The 22190-nt window shown below is 41.6% G+C and overlaps 1 protein-coding gene across 5 annotated transcripts; it reads left to right on the plus strand.

Annotated features, from left to right (window-relative positions):
- Positions 1-1672: 1672 nt before the first annotated feature.
- LOC147634387 (two-component response regulator ORR21-like) lies at positions 1673-5947 on the plus strand. Of its 5 annotated transcripts, none has more exons than XM_086805537.1 (7): positions 2090-2191; positions 2326-2357; positions 2716-2868; positions 3097-3477; positions 3627-3703; positions 3794-5260; positions 5364-5947. In XM_086805537.1, coding segments are annotated over exons 2-7 (2160 nt in total). In that variant the 5' UTR covers positions 2090-2191; positions 2326-2356; the 3' UTR covers positions 5445-5947. The 5 variants fall into 5 exon arrangements, with proteins under 5 accessions (XP_086661661.1, XP_086661665.1, XP_086661663.1 ...); XM_086805536.1 differs by having other exon boundaries at positions 2111-2191; positions 2308-2357; XM_086805535.1 differs by lacking the exon at positions 2326-2357 and having other exon boundaries at positions 1673-2191.
- The last annotated feature ends 16243 nt before the right edge of the window (positions 5948-22190 follow it).

The following is a 22190-nucleotide window of genomic DNA, read 5'->3' on the forward strand; positions in this document are numbered from 1 at the left end:
TCTCAAAAACTAGGGTGGGCACAAAGAGGAGGCATGTCAAAAGAGAGAATTCTATGACCCATTCAAAATGTGGAGTGAACGAGGGATACATCTTTCCATGATTCCTACTTATGTGACCATACCAAAGGTTACTCAACAATTCGAGCACCACTTTTTCAATCCATTCATCGTTGTGACAAGTGGGGAGAAAATCCATGTGGCAAGTGCATATGTTTCTTTAACTTGTTTGGTGAAAAGTCGTGTTATGTACATTTTTCTTTGAAAGAAGTGCTTGTACAAGTGGATAATGTAGACTTCCTATACTAACACAATCATGAGAGCTGAATGATGTTTGTGTGTGTGTGTGTGTGTGTGTGTGTGTGTGTGAGAGAGAGAGAGAGAGAGAGAGAGAGAGAGAGAGAGAGAGAGAGAGAGAGAGAGCCATCAATGAGGTAGATGCCGCATTTAGCTTAATTGATTAAGCCATTTATGTCCCTTAAAATGCCACATTTAGCTTAATTGATTAAGGCATTTATGTCCCTTCAAAAGACAAAAACCTTCAACATACACCTTGTGGTGGGGTACCATTTAGCCCCACCCATGCACATGTGGAGCCTAATGTGTGAAGGTCTTAACTCTCATGTAGGTCTACTAGTAAGTAGAAGTTCACAACCTATTAAATATCTAAGCATAAATGAGGAAGAAGGAAGGAGGGGGGGGGGTGTTGTGTGTGCGTGTGTTAAGTAGTCTCAAAGTGCATAGAAAAGATGGTAAAAGGAGAACCTATTGTGTGTTGCATGAAGATGGTTGTGGGCTTGTCTTCAATGCCCTTGCACATTATCTCCTTAGCGACACGATAAGGGAGGAGTGCCTCATGGTTGTGGGCTTGTCCCCAGCCAATACCCTTGCACATTATGTCGTGTGAGCGCAACACGGCAAGGGAGGAGTGCCTCATGAAGGGCACGTTCAAACCATAGTATAAATTTGAGATTTTCATAAAATTACCATTGGCAACATATTCCAAATTTTGAGTTACAATTTGGTAATTTTTTAGATCTTAAAGTTTCCAAAGATCTCTTCATTTCTCTCATGCATGCTAGATGTTGTATGAGTTTCAAAAAATTAAAGCTATTTCTATCAGTTATTGAGAGAACTTGGAAAAAATAGCAAGATATTATAGTGATTTCTACTTGGTGAGCCTCAAGTTATCAATTTGAGCCTTGTTAAGCATGCATCATATAGGCTTATAGAAAAACCCTAATGGTAATTTTTCTTAAAAGGTGAGTTATCATTTGATAATTTTTTACTAGTGCAAAGTTACCAACTGGTAATCATCAATCTAAATTAGATTACAATTTATAACTTTTTAGTCGATTGGTTCCAAGGTGGTTACCAAATTTATACTATGGCTCAAACCCTTTTGAGACGAAAGCTTGCCTTTGTCGTGTAGGCCTCCAAGTGGAGGTGAGGTACAACCTATGATTTAGGAGCAAGAACCCTAGTCGTAGTTTGGCCAGCCAATGACAATGTTTGATTCTCGTCGGGCCTACTCATCTTCGCTTCAATTCCATCCTCATGAGGCCACAAGGATTTGGAGGAGCAAGAGCATGCTCGATGCGTGTGAACTCTACATTACTCTCACCATTGCCATTTGTGCTGGAACTCTATCTTACTCGTACCCTTGGTGGCTAGAGAAAAGGGAGAGAGTTGCTACTAGAGAGAGAATCGCCGTTCGTCACCATCATTTTATAACTTTCGGCAGTTGCTGTCAAGTTCTTCCGCCCCGTACTTTCGTTGTTCTGCCTAACTCGCTTCCTTGCGCACTCCGTGCCTGGCAATGTCTGCCGCTTGTTCTTCCATGTCGTTGGTTTACAGCTGAATCGAAGTGTTTAAGGGGTAAATTCAATGAAAGAGGGCGTTATCGGCTGCACCATCCGGCCTGTGGGCCTACTTCTAACCTGACAATGCCCTTCTTTCACGCATTCAGATCCGGCGATGGGAACTAGCTTTCAAGGTGGCTCAGTAGCAGCAGCAGACAGAAGAATCAGAAATTGGTTATGGCGACAGCGCGGCTCACCACATTATGGGAATGTGAAGGTAGAGATGGTCCCCGACGACCCCTTCCCTGCGGGTCTCAGAGTTATGGTGGTCGATGATGACCCCATCTGCCTTCTCATCCTCGACAGAATGCTAAGGAGGTGCTCGTACCAAGGTTACCTTTCCTTTAACCAGATGCTAATAAGCACGTTTACGATATCTGTGTTTTGAACAAATTTGATCATGTCACCAAGCATAGGGGCAGACTATTAACACTTTTCTTCTGTCAAGTGTTTTTGTCGGTAGCAGTGGAGAGAGAAGCTGTCTCGCTAGCTCTATAAGTGAGTGGCTTAAGTTGTTCAAACAGGCTGCAGAGTGCGTTTGCATGTATGTGTATTTCCAATGTTCATATATGTAAACACTGGGCTTCAAGCATGCACGTGCACGTGCACGTGCACACGTGTGTGTGTGTACATGTGCATGTGCGTACTCCAGCATTCACATAAATAAGGTGTCTTGCTGACTTGAAGTTAAGATTGCTGTCTCCTTCTTTCATGGTTGGGAAGTTCCCTTGTATTTCCCTTGTTGCCTGTGGGCGCACGTGTGTAGTTGAGGTGATTAGCTAAAGGCACAGATGCTATCAGGTTGAAGCTTTCTTTGACTTTAATGCTGAAAGGATCAAGTACTGTGTTTTTGCAGTGACAAGTTGTGGAAGAGCAGCTGATGCCCTTGAGATGCTCAGGGAGAACAAAGACAACTATGATCTGGTCATCAGTGATGTCTACATGCCTGACATGGATGGATTCAAGCTTCTTGAACTTGTTGGTTTTGAGATGCAGCTGCCAGTCATTAGTAAGTAGGGATTATATTATTCAGATGTCTTTGTCTTGGCGAAATCAGCTCTTAGCTATGTAAAGGATCCTTCATCTGGCAATTAACATGCCTTCATATGTGGCCGTAGACAGGGCTATATGTGGCAGTAAACAGGGCTATAACATGTCTACGAGCCATGTAGCCTGTAGGGATGGTAAATTGTGATTTTGGATTTAGTGTTTTTTTTTTTTTGGGTCGCTATTGCAGTGATGTCAGCAAATGGGGAGACTAGTGCTGTAATGAAAGGGATTAAGCACGGGGCATGTGATTATCTGCTGAAGCCTGTTAGAATTGAGGAGCTTAAGAACATATGGCAGCATGTGGTACGAAAGAAGTGGAGAGCTTCCCAGCAAGTGGCAAGCTATAGAGACAATAGAGTTAAGCAGGGTGCCGGTGATAGTGATTCCATTTCCTCAGCAAATGAGGGGGCCTTGAAGCAATCAAGGAAGAGAAAGGATATAAAGGAGGAAGAAGAAGATGCAGATCAGGAAAATGAGGATCTGTTAGGGACAAAGAAGCCACGTGTTGTCTGGTCGGTTGACTTGCATCAACAATTTGTTGCAGCTGTGAACCAGTTAGGGATAGACGGTAAGTAGAACAAACCACCACCAACCCCGCCCCCCCTCTACCTATTGTGAATGATATTGTAGCACTCAACTATTGAGAGAACAATCAATAGAACAACGAGGCAGTAAGGTGAGGGCTAACTTCCACCTTCTGATTGATGATGTCCTCAGAAGCTGTTCCTAAACGTATACTTGAATTGATGAACGTGCAAGGACTTACGAGAGAAAATGTTGCAAGTCACTTACAGGTAGAGAGCCAATGGTTGAGACATCTCTCTTCAGTTCTTAGAGTTGTTTCTTTGTTGTGGTGTTCAATTTTTTGTGGATGGTGTATGCAGAAATATCGCCTGTATCTGAAAAGAATCAGTGGTGCAGTTCATCAGCCAGGAGGCTTACACCCTCCTTTTGCAGGGTTACCTGATTCGAGTTTTGGTGCTGTAAGTGCAGGTGGGTTTGGAGGCATGGGTGATCTGCACACACTTGCTGCTACTGGCCAACTTTCACAGCAGACCTTGATGTCGACTTTACAGGCTGGGCTTCTGGGAAGATTGGGTCTTCCTAACAATGTGGGAATGGGGGGTGTGGACCCATCAGTTTTGGTTCAAGTTGCAGCTCTTCAAAGTGCAATCACCAGTGCTACTGTAAGGCCATCCTATGGCCAACCTTTGATAAATAATCAAGAAGATGTGAAACAGCGTGTCCAGACATCCCAACCACCAACTGCCCCCTTGGGGCTAATGGCAGGATCCCTTGACAAAGGGCCAAGTGGAATGTTGGCTTTGGAACAGAAGCAGCAGCTTGTACTATCTGGATCTGATGGTTTTGAGTTGATGGGACAACTGGTTGGATTAAATAGTGACCTGCAAGTTGATACCCACAATAACGCTGTAATGCTGCAGGCATTGCAGCAGCAGACCGATGGACACCTGGCAGAGGGTTTAATTTCACCCACAGGAGTTGTTCAAGAGGAGCATGGGGTTCTGGCTAATTTGGGACCTTGGGTGAATCCTCCATCCAACATGAACAGTGTGGGTGCTGCTAGTGGTCCTGGGGTAGATGTCCAAAGCTCCAGCTCTTTTAGGGCAGGGCCAGTATCTCTGCTGGGGGTAGCTAGCTCTCCCTCCCCAACTGTGGTGGGTTCACGAGATAGCCAGGGTCCTCACCTCACTCTTCCAAATTCTTTGGATGTTCCTTTTCCATTGGCTTCAACTGTGGTGGGTTCACGAGATAGCCAGGGTCCTCACCTCACTCTTCCAAATTCTTTGGATGTTCCTTTTCCATTGGCTTCAACTGGACTAGATGGTGATCTAGGCCCCTCAAGAATAAAAAACATAGTTGACACTGCAAATGTGGGTTCACCTCAGACATTGGGCAGTTTTAACTCAAACTTTACATCATTATCGGGGGTAAAACATCGGCCAAGGCCTATGATATCTCGGAGAAATCAGGGGGGTTGGCTGGGCTTCGGCTCAAGTCAGGAGTTTGGCCAGGCTAACAGCCCTGTTCCAAGTCCAAGGTTTGGCCAAGCCTCCTCAAGCAATCAAGGTTTGAATTTGGGCAGTAGTCAAGAACAAGGGCAGTTGTACTCTCCTCATTTCACCAGACTGTTTCCAGGTAATCTGGGTGTGGAAGGACTACTGATGCCTTCTGTTGGTAATACTCCATCCCATAGTGAGCAATCAAGGACTGATAGTGTTTTGAAAGTGAAAGAAGAGAATCTGGGCGTATGGATGGGATCAAAAACAGAGCAGGGATTGCATCCAGCACCGCTATCAGACGATTTGTTAAACGTACTCCTTAAGCAGGTCAGATGCTAAGGTTTTATTGTTTTTATAGAGTTTGCCTTGTTGGGTTGGGTCTGCTAACGCCTAAGGTTGCTTGATTGTGTGTTTGCCTTCTGTGACACAGCATCAAGAGAAAGTGGGTCCTGCAGAGGGGCAGCTAGGAGCAGGTGACAGCTTTGCACTGAATAACATGTATGTAAAATGAAGCTCCTAGTGTTATCCTGCACTCTTGATAAGAGAGCATTCTCTCTTGATAAGAGAGCATGCAAGCAAAATGAATATGCTTGGGGCTGCTCTTGTGATTGCGATAAATGATGTGCAAAAGAAGGGGCAGTTTCTGTGAGGACTAAAAGGTTACAGCTCACCAATATGTTAGTGTGCTTGAAGGAAGTCACTGGTATGCAATAGTTGTTTCCCAGCTTCTGCTTAAAGAGCTGGTGGCGTTTTGTAACAAATAATTTTTTGCACCCTTGGTGCAAGATCACGGGTCTGTGAGGGCTTGATAAGAAAAATGTGGGCGAAAGGGGCCCAATAGAAGTTATAGATCAGAAGCGGAGATTCCTGCACTTCTGGAAGTCTCTACATTAGCTATCAATGTAATATTACCATCAATGTTTGTTTAAATAGTGAGGCTCCCTGGCCTTCCTAGCTTTTATAGGATTCTTTTTAGGATATATCATGTGATTTCTATCTTTTAGCAAGTGGGCAGGTTGAAAGAATCATCATCGATGTGTTGGGAAAACTTATCCTTGAAACCTGCAATGAGCACACATAATTAGGATCAAGCATTGCTCAGAGTGATCTGGAGCTTATCGTACGGCTTACAGGGCAACAACACAGCGCTCTCCCTTTCAACTTGGTCTTGGGTTTGAGGTCGTATCCTATGAATACCATGCTCAGTCACCCTGCCTACTGATAGCCTTCCATTGGATTTGAGGTCATGTCCTATGAATACCCTGCTCGGTCACCCTGCCTACTGCTAGCCTTCACAATTTTTATGTTCATAGGCTCCAGTCATGATTTGAGTGGGATTGTTCCAGGAAAGATAGGTTGCGAAGGTAGAGAAAAGACATGGCACGTCTAGCACTTTTGACAATTCAATTCGGTGGGGGGTGAGTTGGTTTCATATACGACTTTAAACCCAAGTTGACATTTGGCTGTGGATGTGGTTTGAACCTTGACATTTCACGTTTCATTTGTATCACGCCTCTAAACCCAAGTTGACAGCCCCCTTCTATTTAGTATCACAAGAAGGGAAATTTCAGGTCAAGCAAGGGGGAAATCTTAACCAATTTGGTGCCTTATGTTGCCAGCACGGTCCCATACGAAAAGATGCCATGATCCCACTGTCTCATGAACTGGCCACCTTTTCTCTTTACAACCCTCGATCCTTGAATCTTGGCCCCAAGCGGCCATGAGCATGTGGATAATATCACACCAGATCTTGCAAATGCATTGTGTATCATAAACGAAAGTGCTCTCCATGGCCTCAATGGATCTAGCCTTCCAAATGTGCTAGGCTGCGATGCTAGCAATGATCTCCCATGTAGTGTCCAATCTTTGTGTTGGTGATACACAACATGACTTTGGCATGTCTTGAAGATGGCACCGTTGACCCACTCCTTGTATTCCTCATGACCATGTCTCTGTCGATCCCTTCAAACTTGAGCTGTGGGTCCAACTATGTCAACCAAGCATTAGCACCAAAATGAATGTAGGCATCTCTCCTCATCCTTCCAAAAAGGTGTGCTGTTGCAATCCAAAATCTCAATGCCCTCCTGTGCTTTGTAAACAATTGTAGTCTGTCTCTAAAGATCTTGCACATCATGGACATGTTGGGCTAGCACCATCGACTTATCTCCACTGGTTGGTGGCAAGGCCACCATGTAGAGAAAGCTAACTAAAAGAGGAAATCTTCATTTCCTTTAACAGTTAGAGTGCCACAACCTCTGCCAAAAAGCGTGATTTGTCCCAAAATTAGGTGTTTGGCATTGTGCCCAGTGAATTTGAAGAAGGGCATGCTTTTCATGGGATTAAATGTGTCCCTCCACTCATACTTATTGGGGTCTCAATGCAGGTATTTGATAGGATACCCATTATATAATCGGAGGCTCTTGGAGTCCGAAATCATCCGTTGAGGGGGGGTCGATATAGAAGTGCTTCCCTACATTACCCACCACTCTCATCAGTTGGACTGATGGACCCTCAATGCTATCTTCCTCAAGACACTCTCAAAGAGCCATCCAACTTGAATGCAGTGAAAAAATGTTACATTGTCCTCACCCGAAGTTCGAAGGCACATGACCTGAAGAGGTAACCTTGTCTTTGAAAGTACCCCAAATGATGAGTGATGAGACCCTTCCACGAAGTTTCGTGTGATCTAGTGGGTAGATCTAGCTACATTCATTTGCATGATCCTTTGACTAGTGCCTCTCAAGTGCTGGGTGCAAAGCGTTCCCTCATCATCTGGGAGGCTCACGAGCCTCTTCCAATCCAAGCCCACACAACCCATTGGATATGCGTGGTTGTCCCAAGAGGTTTGCCATATTCATCCAAAATCAAGTCATTCAACATGATGGGCAGCCTATTAGCCTCCTCAATTGACCGCAGAGACCGCGGAGGAATATGAACGAAGAAGCTCCTCATGGAATCCTAGGCTCGCAGAAGAGATTGCACCAAGGGCGAAAAAGGTGGTCGGTGCTCAGCATCTGAAAAGATAAAATGTGGGTTGTAGATCCAATCACCTCCCCTAATTGGAGTGCATCTTGTAATTTGCTACAAGAGAAAGTTCTTCCAAGGTTCAGTGCTTGGAAAAATCCTTTGGCAACCACCTTACAAAGTAAAGCCTTACATTGTAGCTTTGGGTCAATGGTGTCCAATCTTCCCTCTTGCTTAGGCATAATAATGGTATCCCAAGCCACTCTTGCTCTAGTGTGTACAAGGCCATCTAAGCTTGACCAAAGGAAGTTTCAAGTCTGACGAATGCATCCCTTATGAAAAACCCAGAACAACATGACAAACCAAGCAGTCGCCAGCAGCACTTGGTTAGCTACCAAGCTTGACTTTAGAGGCCAAATCAAGCTTCTTGCTATTTCAATCCAGACGTTTGCTTTTAAGGCTTATGAGAGCACAGGGGCAAACCATTGTGTAGGCGAGATGTCAATGCTAATCTAACAACCAAGGTATTTGGTAGCGTATCCTCTCTTAATCCAAGTGAACCCCACATCCAAATCACAATTTATCTGCAGAGGGTCACTAATCTAGAATCCTGTTGATTTGTGCCAATTGATGGTGGCACATGCTGCCAACAAAACATCTCCAAGGTAGTGCAGAAAGCACATAGGCATGCTTGTGAGGCCTCCAAAACATAGCAGTATTATTTCCCAACTTTGAGTCCATTAATTCTTCCTCTTTGCGAAGAAGTAGCATGAGGCCCAAAACCCCTGGGGTAACCCTAAGAAACTTGCTCATAGCCTCCACCTTGTAAGGTAATGTAGTTGAGATAAGGGGCATCTTTGTCTCACGGAACGAGAGATTTGAAAGCACCCACCATGCCCCTCATCGTCCAGGCCAAAACCATGATATGGGCCTTTCTATACATGCAAGAGATCCCTCTGATCCACTCTTGGGAGAAACCCATCCGTGCCATCGTGTATTCCAAGAAGTCTCAATTCACTTTGTCGTAAGCTTTTTCAATCCACTCTATCATAAGCTTTTTCAAAGTCTAGCAAGAGAATGGCAAGGAGGAGTTGGCGAGATTTGGCACACTCCACAGTTTCTGAGAATGAAAAGATATTATAAAAAATATCCTTCCTTGGAGGAAACCCCACTTTGTCATAAGCTTTTTCAAAGTCTAGCAAGCGAATGGCAAGGAGGAGTTGGCGAGATTAGGCCCACTCCACAATTTTTGAGAATGAAAAGATATTATAAAAAACATCCTTCCTTGGAGAAAACCATTCTATGTATATGAATAACTCTTTGAAGAACAGGTTGAAGCCTCATACTCATTGCCTTCGCTAAGATTTTGTAAGAAAATCCAAGCAAAGTTATGGGCCTTCATTGTCTTATATTGGTCCTCCATGAGAAAAGGAGGCATCATACGAGTACACCACATCTCCTGTGTAGAGAAGTAGTAACATCATCACTAATGTAATTCTAAAACTGCAAAAAGAAGGATGAAGAGATACCATCATTTCTTGGGCATTTGCCTTTCGAGAGTGAGTGCAAAGCATGTCTCAACTCATCCTTTGAAAAGGGGGCATCCATGTATCATCTGTAATAAGTCTAGGCATGCGCTCCTAGACTTTCTGGTGCAACATCTCTATCCAAAGAGTGGGCCTTTGCATAGACTAGATTTGATAAATGTGAAATACTCCTCACCTTATCTAGATCGATGTGAAATTCTCCCTGAGAATCTTGCAAGCTTCTCAAACTGTCCCTACTGTGCATAGGTCCATGTGCTAAGAAAAAATGATTCATTGGATTTGCCACACATATGCCTATTTAGCATGAAATGCAAACTCAGCCCGCCCATCCATGGCCACCTGTAACTCAGCTCTAGTAGTGGACAAGAGATCAAAGATCTAAGGGGACTCAAAATGCTTCTTGTGTTCCCTCTGAAGTGCAACCAACCTCCTTGTCCATAGCCTCTTCTTTCTTGATTGAAGCAATAGAGTGATAATCCTGGCTAATCCTCTCCAAGGCTGTCTCTTCTGAGGGTCATGGTCATCACAAAGCCTCCAAATCTCTCTATTCCCAGGGAGGTCTGTGTATCTTGCTAGAGAGAGTTTGGGATGTGAACACAAGGTGCACCCTTCTATGTTCCAAGTTCCCTGATGCACAAGACAATTGGGCAATGATTTGCTTTGGTTCTACCATGCAAGATGGCAATAGAACCTCATGTATCCAAGTCCTAGTCATCCACATAAAATCTATCCAACCGTGCAAAGACGCATCCATCTCCCCTTCTACGGTTAGGCCTTGAGTAAGAAGAGTTAAGCCTCCTCTAGAAAGCATCCTCTGTCTAACAATCCTTGCCATAGAAGAAGAGCATGAATAACTCCTAGAAGGCTTTCTCCAAGGGGTGCGCTCTACCTTCACGACCACCCTTTTTGTTTGAAGGCTACTCAACCATGTTGAAGTCTCCTCTAACAATCCAATGATAAGCTTGGGGACGCAGTTTTGTGATGGTGGCCCAAAGGGCCACTCTCTCTCCCTATACATTAGGTGCATAGATATTCAAGATACCCAACTTTCGTCCCTCTTACATAACCATAATTCACTATACTCTAGCAAGTATGATAACACCATTCCCAATAACATGAGGCAAAAGTGATGCTGGCACTGAGATACATACCCTACCTTTGGTCCCTTGTGCATAGGACCAAAAACTGTATCTAGAAAGGATCTTACCAGTTTTACCACACTGAAACATATTCAATTTATGCTCTTGTAGGAGTAACACATCCATAGGTCCACCTATAATGCCAGGGTGGTGGAACTAATCCTTAATAAGGCACTTTCTACTATGGGTGGGAAGCTTCCTTAGACCCTTCACATTCCATGAGATAATCCTGATGGTAAAGAAGTCGTTTTGATTTTGGACCTGAGCAATTGCTTGGTCGCAGTTTGAACCCACCTCCCATACCGCTGTAGAAGGGGGTAATCCTTGGAGCAAAGTCTAATGTCATCATGTCAATTTGTCTTGGACTCTACACAGTCTTTGCATACGTGCACAATGCATGAGTGCCTTGTAGGGCATCGTGGCATATATCATGCTGTACATCCTGCAAGGCCTCATAAGATGGCAACGTGTCCTATGCATCCATACCAAGTGCATCCTCTGCATATTGTCCATCCCAAGCAAGGAGGACTCAACATAGTCATTCTGCCTTGATGTAGCATCCTTCTGTGAGGATGACTGTGCAAACTCATTACTTTGACCCAATACATCATCATTGTGTACATTGTTTTTGGGAGAGACATCATCTTGTGCCCCAGTGTTCCCACTTGAGAGACGACCCGCCCACTGTTGGCGAAAGGCTGGCAGAGGTGGAGCATTAGGTTGTCTCGCTTGGGGAGTGCATTTATGTTGCCTCCTATGACCCCTAGCCCTAGGGCGATCTCCCGCAAAGTGGCCAATGTGGTGATAGACCTGACATTGTCAGGTCTACTTGATGTCTCCATACGTTGCTTCAAGGGACCATTAGATCCTAGAAGCAGTACAAAATCCTCAAAGGACTCACTGTCATGAGTCAACATCATAACCTTGGGAACATCAGTCGAGGTAGTGACTACCTGGGGCCGAACTTGTGGTGCCAATGGGACAAAAGTGCCCATGGCATAAATACATGGTCTCACCTATATCTCTAGTTAACATTTGGCTTGATGTGGTTTGAACCTTGACATTTCGCTTCTTATATGTATCAGGTAGCAAAAAATGAATGAATATCAACAAATGAAATATCAGAATAGATGAACGTCTACTAAGTGTGTCTGCCACAAAATTTTTATTAACTATAGAGGGTAGGAATGTGATCCTTAGGAATCTGGAGGCAGAAATTAATAAAGGTGTAAGCAAAGCTATACTAACAAAAATGCTGCTTACGTTTATTAATATAGAGGCTGCAAGTTGCAAGCAAAAGTCGATTACATTTTTGTGAGGAGGAGGTGGTGAGACCAATGCCATGCAGCTTTGATGTTAGAGACGAATATTTTCAACTTCATGCCTAGAGGGGCTATATCTTGCCATGCTCTTAAAAAAAAAATCTCTTTTTACCATTAACGAAAACTTGAAAAAAGCTACTCTAAGGTGTAACCTAAGCATTTAATAGCTACTCCCAACTAATTAGTTAGGATATTGAAAAGGAGTGCTATGATTCATTACTTAATAAATGGGTGTTTAATCAAGAAGTACTATGAGTCCACCGATTGCCTTATGAACTACTGAACATACTAAAACCCTTTCTTTCTTAACTCTTCATTAGTTGATTCACCCCTCCACCTTACGTCATAGCCCATCTTTTTGCCTTGTCATGTACATCAACTTGTTTCTCGTCATCCTCTCCTCTTACTCTACATGTTGAGAATCTAGGGATAGGCTCGGTAGAGTGATGCGCATAATAAGAGAGATTAGACTACGGAAGCTCAAAAAATTTAAGATAATCCATGATTAAGAAATGTGGACACACCAATGAGTACACTCAACCAAATACATTATAATATGTTATCAACCATGCAATGAGAGACTTCTAATACAGATAGCCTCTAGCCAAGACTCTTTGCCATGTGGCATCCTTATCCATGATTTGTCACCTTTGTAAAGATAGCACTTACCCATGTGCTTATCCTTCCAACACTATACAATTGATATTACCCAAAAATATACTAATAATGAGCTTCTTTACTTCAATACATGAGGCATTTTGGTTTGTGTTTTGTGAAAGGCAAGACTAATCAGTCTCTCATATTTAACATAGCGTATATTAGAAAAATATTAGTTTGAAAGTTTCTCCCTCCACACACACACACACACACACACACACACACAAACCTGTCCCCACACTCCCCCTTGTAGAGGTGCATGGCCTATGACTTATCTTTTGAAATTGTTGAGAGGATATCCTTGGTGTAAAGGTGCTAATTTAGAGATACAATACAAGGTGTAAAAATCATCTTTCTGGGTTGGACATGGTGTAGGGAAAATCTATGGGAAGGCCTTTCCCTAGAGGGAAATGGGGAGTTGGTGCTAGTGAACCATTTTCCTAGGGAAAGGCCAACGCACGAGCTTTCCCAACCATTATGGAGTGGAACATTTTTTTTAAAATTCTCCTTGTTTGATGTGGTAATTTTTTATTAGCTCTCTATTTTTTTAACATTCCATGTGCTGATGTGTCAATGTTTTATTGGTGTTCTATTTTTTAAGAACAATAATTTATTAATATACTAATATCTACAACTTAATCATAGGTTTTTACAAAAAGCTTTCTACTTGCATACTCCCTCTAATCCCACCTCCTATTAAGGAGATCACATATCATATCCCACATCTCATCTTCCCATACAAAGGAGGATCTTTCCCAAGAAAACTGAAAACCAAGAGCTGCATACAAGCACTCAATAGTACTTCAAAGATGAAGCCTTTGTGTGATTGCTCTTCAAAGTACTCCCCTTTTGTGTCCAGATCTTCACTAATGGTCTTCTTCCCAAGGGGTTTTCAATCAGGGCCATAAATATCTCCTCTAGTTTCTTTTCCGTTAGATACCACCTTCTAGATTTAGGCCCAAGTTTGCGGTATTTGGTTTTGACATCATCCCAAGTATAAACTTGCCAGCAACAGTCAAGCAACATTAGGATATCCAAGTAGGTATTACCATCTCATCATCAAGAGGCTAAGTCACCCTATCCCTGATTGTAATGCCACGGCTTATGTGTCATCAACTCATTTGCTTTCATTTGAGTAAAATTCCCACGGCTGATCTATCAATATCCTATGGTGCATTCTTTAAAAACAAAGCTTGATGGTTTGATGACTGGGATTTATTTTCCCAAGATAATCTGTAAGATAAGGATGAAAGTCATCCACCCAAACCAAGTGATAGGGAATGCATCATCCAAAGTGTCATCGGCCAAGGGTGCCCACCAACAAACACTAGCTAGAGTCCTATTCAAGGACATGAGCATGGATGAGTTGGCAGAGAATTTGCTAAACCATTTAGGTGAGCAATGGTGGGGGTAGGGCCAACCCTAAGGGTAACCTTAAGATCAGCCCTAGGCAGCACCTCACGTAGGACACCCACATCTATTGCCACGAAGAGACATGGTTTAGTGTGCAATTTTCCATCAGAATCATACAAGTATAGCATGTCCAATGCTAAGGCCTAGATAACAATAATTTTGTGCTCTTTTCCAGTGCCCCATAGGAACCATGCCACAACAACAGCGAGTCATGAAAAATGTGCACGAGTCATGATTTGTCGTTTGCACCAAAGTTTTCCTTAAATTTTTTCCTCTTAAAAAAAGGACCATATTTACGAGCTTAAGAAAAAATTTGCAATAAAAAGCTAGGAAAATTTTAAAAAGAGGTTTTTAAAAGAATTTACATTAAGAAGAACATAATCTTTGCCTTCTTTGTCTTTTAAAAAGGGAAAATTTGCTAATGTAACCAATGTCAGGGAGACAACTCCAAAAACTAAGGTCACAAAATTGAGCAAAAAATGAATGATAAGATTCACCGTAGAATAACATGTCTTCAAATTTCTTCATAAACAAGTAAATCTTATGACTTTTGAGCTCTTAGTATATCAATAGTTTGAAAAAGTTACAAAAAATACATTTTAAAGATAATTATTGACAGTTTTCAATATCAAAATGCATTTCCTAAAAAAGAAAGTAGATTTTAAATTTGTATAGAAACATTAATCATGTACGCTGCAAAAGAGCTCTTTTCAAACAAAATCCATTTAAGTAAAAAACTACATATCATGTTACATGGTAAATAAAGAAACACCTATAATAATAGATCACAAAAGATGACACGTTAAAAAAAAATATTTCTAAGACTATATTGTAACTAACAAATCCAAAGCACAAAGAGCTAAACAAGGATGGGATGTTCCTTCTCTTCCTTAGTCCTCTTAAGGTCTGGTTGAGGATTAGTACGAGTAACTTCTTCTGTAGTCTCTAAAATGTTTGGTTTGAAATCCACAAGTTCTATAATCTCCCCAACCTCTGGAGTACCAAATGGGGGGGGGGGATCTCCAGATGCATCGAGAAAACATGGATCGGACTCCATGATCTTCATCCTAGCCTCTAGAATGTTTTGTTTAACTTCTTCTACAGTCTCTAGAATGTTTGGTTTGAAATCCACAAGATCTACAATCTCGCCAACCCCTTGAGTACCAATGGGAGGTTGGGGCTCTCCAGATGCATCGAGAAAACATGGATCGGACTCCATGCTTCGTCATCCCGACCTCTTGGTACTCATCTGCTAACTCTTTTAGGGCTAACACTCTTTGCTCTATAAATTTCACTTGTAATTCATCACATTCAATTGCAACTACATTTCTACCTCGTTTCAAAGCACTAACAGTTGTTGTCCTAGTCACATCAAAGAGATCCATTATCTACTCTCCTTTGATTGAAATCAAATCAACCAAATCCATCCTCAAGAGCTGAGGCTTTTGATAAGGATTGATGACACCCTCCAAATCACTACTAGTGTACTTGAACTTCTTGTAGACGCCAGGTCTTTTAAAGAAATTTTTACGATTTAGCTTCACAGCAAAATTATAAGACCCTCTGCCTTCTAGACCAAGAGAAGAAAAAAAGCCAATGGTAAACCTACATGCCCAAGAAATGCGGTCAAGTTTGTACCCATGGATATTTGGCTTTGTCTTGCACAAAAACCAAAAGAATGTAAACAATAAACTAAGTAAAAAAATTGTAAATCATGTAAAAGATTTAAGTGACCTAACTAACCATGGTTCACGGCATGTTCATATCAGAGTATGCTTTTTGGATGGCAATAACTTGGTCAATAACTTGGTCATAAGCATGGAAAAATACAATTTCCCAGGAGTCACAAGTAGTAACACTCTAAAAAACCTCAATGACTTCTTTGTATATAGTTACTCCATACTTCACTTCAACATTAACATAGTTAGGAGCTCAAAAACCATATGGAGCATTTGCAATGGCAAGAGTGAAAGGGCGCTTTTTAACAAACAGAGCCATGTCTTCTACTCTGCCTTCGTGTGAACACACCAATGTGAGGGGGCCTCCTCCACATTGTCAAGAACAAAGAGAGATACACTAGAAATTTCTACACAAGACAATGGCTCTTGTCTCCTTCTCCTCTCAATATGGTAGCGTGAAAGATATTGCTCAAAATAAAGAGGGATTTTCTTGATGGTGGCCACTTGTTGTTGATCTTAATTTTGTAAAAAAACATGCATGACGGGGTTCAAGAAAAATTAACTGGGGATGTAAGAGAAATTAAAGGAGAGACAGGGGTAGAAAAACTAAAAGATGAGGGGGGGATGGGGAAGGGGGCTCCATATGTTTATGTGTGGGGCTGTGCATGTGGTGTGTACAATGTATCAGTAGAGGGGGGGTTTGCATGTGTGCAAGTGTACCAATAGATGGGGGATGTGTGCAAGTGTACCAATAGATGGGGGATGTGTGTAAGTGTGGGTAGGAGGTGTGCATGTATGGATTTTAATTTTTGTTTATTTTGTGTGTGTGTTGGTATAAACAGTGGTTTAGGATTGTGCACATGCCTGCATGCATGTGTGCACAAACAATGGTATAGGGTTGTGTATGTGCGTGCATACATGTATGTGCATGTCAACAACAAGTGTACACGTGCATGCAAGTATGGGTGTATGTTTTTACGTGTTTGTGTATGTTTGCATGTGTATGCAAACATATGTATAGAGAGTGTCCATGTGTAGGTGTGTGTGTATATTTGCATGTGTGTGCAAACATATGTATAGAGAGTGTCCATGTGTAGGTGTGTGTGTAGTGTGCATGTGTGCATAATAAGTTTTTAGTTTCTTAATATTTTTATTTTTATTTTGGGTTTTACATTTTTAAATCATAGATGTCTTTTTACACTTAGATGGAGGTATTACTTTACATGTGTACAATGGGTATTAAGGTCTGGGTTACTATGTGGCCTCACTGAGGGGCAAGGCAGAGAACCACTTGCCCATGTATGATGATAGGTTTGATGTCACTATAGTTGTGGCTTTTCTTGCACAATTGATTGACATTTATCTTTCTAGTTCTAAAGTAGCCAATTGGTGTTGTGGTATGGCATGCAAGGGTGTTATGAGACCGTGGTAATCTCCTTGGGCTTGGCAACACTTGTTGGATGGTGCCAATAAAGTGTATGTGTAGCTCCCTTTGGGGTTTGGCACTATGGTTAGCTCTTCTTTGGGGTTTGGCACCATGGTTAGCTCTTCTTTGGTGGTGGAACCGAATAAGTTAAGGCTACCTTTTGAACAATGTTTTACGGGTAAAATAGGTAATATGTCTTGAAAACGAGAAACAATCAGCATCTTTCAAGATTCCATAAAAAGAGGCCTTTTTTTATGTCGTGTGTTAGCACAGTTGTTGATGATGTGTTACCAAGCTTAGAGTTATTAAAGAAAGGGATATTCTCTTGCAAAATAGAAATGGTTAAATTTTGTTAATCCCATTTTGGATTAACAAAGATGCTCCTCCAATTGAGGACATTAATAAGTGTTATGTAAAGGCACTATAAAAGTTTTACATTTTGAGATACTGGCCACCCAAGGCCTTAGTTTAGTAATTTTTGGGTACCCAAGTGTTAATAAGGGATCATGCCCTATTCTATCTGGTGAACAAGCCTTGCACCACAGGAAGAATCACATGTTGGTTGCTTTTACTCGTGGAATTTGGCTTTACGGTCATGGTGAGACAAGGAACACAACATGTTTTGGCAGACCATATGTCTAGAATTCCAAATGGAGAACCTGACCAGCATTGACGATGACCTCCTAGATGTTTGTCTGTTCAAACTTGACATGGTGCCTGAGTGGAGTGAGGAATATCCGATTGCCTAGCTCATGGTTTCCCATAAGATCTCGACCCTTGAACAAGGATAAAATGCATCGGCTTATTAAGATGGCCACACTTTAACAATTGATTTACTGGAGAATTATATAAGTTAGGCAAGGATGATATTCTCAGGAGATGTTTGCACAGGAAGATAAGTTTGTCATGATCTTAGAAGAAGCACACATAGGAATAGTTGGACATTTTGTTGGAGAAGTTACAGCTCGCAAAGTGCTTCAAGGGAATATGGTGGCCTACGTTATTTGGGGATGCCATAGAATTTGTGAAGAGATGTGAGGAATGTAAACTTTTCGCTATCTTGCAAAAAAAGAATAGGATGCCACTCACCCCTATTATTGTGTGACAACCCTTTGAGAAATGGGGTATTGATTTTGTTGGACCCATTAGTCCAATAGCGCATCTGTTCACAAGCCCACAGATTATTTCACTAAGTGAGCAGAGGCAAGCGCCTCTAAAAGAGCTGATGCTCAAACTATGGCCAAGTTCCTACAAGATATGATGCTTAAACTATGGCCAAATTTCTCTAAAAGAGTTAATGCTCCTAGATGAACAGATCATTCCCAGATTTGGCTACCCGCCGCGTCGGAATTAGTCAATGACCAGAGTTCACATTTCATTAATGAGGTGATTGAATAATTACTTACAGGATTCCTTGTAGTCCATCGCAAATCAACACCTTATTACCCACAGGAAAATGGCCAAGCAGAGAGCACAAACAAGATTTTATGTGCTATCCTAACTAGAACCTTAGAAGCTAGTTGCATAGATTGGGAGCACAAGCTGATTGGAGAACTATGGACCTATCGTACATCATATAAGGTAGTGATGGGGTACACTCCCTTTCATCTAGCTTATGGAATTGATGTAATAATGCCTATGGAATGTTTAGTTCCAAGCTTGTGAATTGCCATATAAGAACGGTTCACTGAAAATGCGTTAGTCTCTCGAGAGGTTTTTTTGGCTTGGAGAAACTTGAGGAAACCTTGCTGATTTCATTGCATGGGCTTATGGTCAAGAAACTATGGAGAAAACATTGGTCTGACCATAACCTAAAACACAAGGAAGTGGAAACGGGGGACCTCATTCTCATGTATGGTGTTGGAAGCACCAAGAAAAAGAAACTAAAATACAAAGGGTTAGGACCTTTTAGAGTGTCGGAAATCACCCCTCAAGGGTCAATCCGAATTCAAACCATCGAGGGGGTACAAATGGAAGGATACATCAATGGAAGTAAGCTCAAAAAGTATTATGGTCACCTGACCCAAGAAATGCTCGCACATGGGCATCTTCTGAAACAAAAGAAAGAGCTAATCAAGGAAAAAATCAGACAAGCTCAAGAGGAATCCAAAGTAAGGGAAGTCAAAGAAAAATAGAGGCACCAGGGGAAAATGCTACATGTGAACATGGCTTCACTCACCTTGCTTAACAAGGATGACCTGGACATTGATCTTGCATGCCTCAGTGTAAAAATATCTATGAAATATAGTCACACTAAGAACATTGCATTGATTGATATGGGATCAAGTCATAACTTAATCTCCTATGAAACATGGGTAGCTCTTAAAAAACCCCACCTCGAGGCCACTAATCCAAATATTTGTAGTGTGCATTTATTAACTACAAAAATCGTGGGATTTTTGAATGTTAACATCTCTATTAGAAATAATCCCTTGGTTGGAAAGGTATTTGTTATGCCTGCAGGGTCCATGGAAGAGGAGTGATTCTTGGACGATCTTGGATTTGCGCTAGTAATATCTGTGTCACTTTTTCCAATGGGAAGAACAGGATGTACAACTCAATGATGGTAAGGACACCATCACCATGCCATTATGGAGTCCATTGAATAAGGGAAAATAGACAGTGACATGTAATATTGAACTGCCAATGTCAAGAAAAGTAGAGGTCTTAACAAAACAATCATACACATCGAAAGATCATCCCTCTTCAGGAGAACCAAAATAAAGGCAACAAAGGTATCCAGGCAAAAAATAGTGGGTTTCCAAATCCCAGCTTCAAGCACAAGGATACTATAATATAGAAAACAACCTCACGGGTATCGAGGCAAAAAGCCATGCTACAGGCAAGAGATAAGGAAATCCAACCCCCACGGACAGAAAGTTGTCTTCCAAGCAAGCCCGCACACAACTTAACATTCAAGAGCGGTGGGTCCAAAAAGACTTAATAGCAGCACATAGCTATTATCAAGGAAATAAAATGGTATGGGTAGCAAAAACCAATCCAAAACCCAATTTTGCATGTACCTCTAGAAAAACAGAAGAGAGCCATAAGCACATATAGGACCAAGTCCTAGCTAAATCAAGTGCTAAGGAAGCACCAAAGTTGGTCTGGAGAAAGAAACAAGTTCAACCAAGTAAACAAGGGAGTGCGACACTACCAATGTCATCCACCAATGAGAAAAAGATGAACCAAGTTGTGGACTAGGATAAAGAAGACATGCACTCACATGCACAAGAAACAAAACAGGTTCACCGGGATTCGGTGGATGTACTACTCCACTGGATGGAAGGAAAAATCAAAAGTTCTCACTTAGAATGAGAATAGTTGTAGTAACACATACCCACAAGCTCCAAAGTACAACATTGGTTCCCATGGTAATAAAAGGAAAGAGGATGTTGAGGGGAACCCAGTTTTAAGCAAGTGGGTACAAGGTAAAGGGGTATGCTTTTCATGCCATGAAACATGTTCATTCATTTCACATGCACACTTCTACTTCTCTTAATGCATAACATATGGCCTTGGAGTGTTTGAGCATATAAAAAACATTAGGGTATCAATATTTGTATGCATAAGGGTACAAGATGTTTCACATCGTGAGCTGGTTTGGGCTAGTTCACGTCGTGAAATGCTCAGGACTGTTTCACGTTGTGAAACACTTCAAAATAGTTCACATCGTGAACCGACTTATGCTAGTTCAGGCCATGAAATGGTCAAAAAACTTCCACGAATCGTAGATGAACAAGTGGCATACCCAATTAAGATGGCCGCCTGTCGGGCTGACGGCTAGATCATAAATACATCTTTTTTTCCTTTTTTGTGCATTTTTCATCGACCTGTTTCCATCGCTTCTTATTGGCATCATCATCTTCATCGTCCTCTAGAGTGCATTCGTCACATCGATGTTCTTTTGTATTTGATTGTTTATGACCATCGATTCTCAGGTAGGAGCTCCTCACGCACTTTTGATTGTTTCATTTGTTTTTACAAAAGCATTGTTTGAACTCTTCGGGGACATTTGAACACATTTCTGCATTTTACAACTCTTATTCGATTGCATCTATTCTTTTCCTTATTGTTTTCATCACATCCCTCCACTTCTTTAAAAGAAGACACCTCCCATCAAATCCACTCACATCCCTCCACTTCTTTAAAAGAAGACACCTCCCATCAAATCCACTCACACATGACAAGGAAATTGACTTGTGAAATAACAGTCTGCTATTTCACAGAGTCTAAAACTAAACTCTCGGTTCAGATAACAATGCATCGTTCACTTAAAGAGTCATTTGCTCATACCAAGTGCTAATCACTAAAACTCATTCCACACTCATAATCGTGACACCACGATTTGCTATTTAACAAAATAAATTACTGTAAATTCATGGGTTAATCCTTTCACATCTTAAGCCCTTCATCGGTTAAGCCTTTCATGAGTTAAGCCCTTCACACTTTAAGCATTTCACGAGCTAACACTTCACAGGTTAAGCCCTTTGCAGGTTAAGTCTTTCATGAGTTAAGCCCTTCATGCTTTAAGCATTTTCACGAACTAACACTTCACAAGATAAGCTTTCATGCTTACACTTCACACTTTAACCTTTCACGGGTTAAGCTTTCATGAACTAACCTTTCACATGCTAACCTTTCATGGGTTAACACCTCACTGATTAACCTTTCATGCACAACTACTTCACACTTGGCCATTTCATGGCTTGCTACTTCACAGATTAGGACTAATTCCCAACAAAAACTAATTCACACACATCCTTTCTTGATTCATTGCTCACCACACTAACACTCTTCCCATTATACACCCATGCATAAAATCACTAATACATACATACCCTAAGAAAAAGCTCCTACTAGTGACAATGACTAATGTTCTTTTCACATGTTACAGATGGCCTTTTAGTGTTACCCTTTGGTCTCACTAATGCATCAGCAACTTTCCAACATATGATGAATGATATATTTCGGGATCTGTTAGAAAAATGTGTAGTGGTTTTCTAGATGATATTTTGATATAAAATAAAACTTTGGCTGAGCATGAGAATCATCTTAAAGAGGTTCTAGGAAGGCTCAGGAAGGAGAAATTGTATTGTAAGTTATCTAA

The sequence above is a fragment of the Cibotium barometz genome, chromosome 11 (genome assembly GCF_041138505.1).
Source record: "Cibotium barometz isolate CiBa-2024 chromosome 11, ASM4113850v1, whole genome shotgun sequence".
Classification (NCBI taxonomy): domain Eukaryota; kingdom Viridiplantae; phylum Streptophyta; class Polypodiopsida; order Cyatheales; family Cibotiaceae; genus Cibotium; species Cibotium barometz.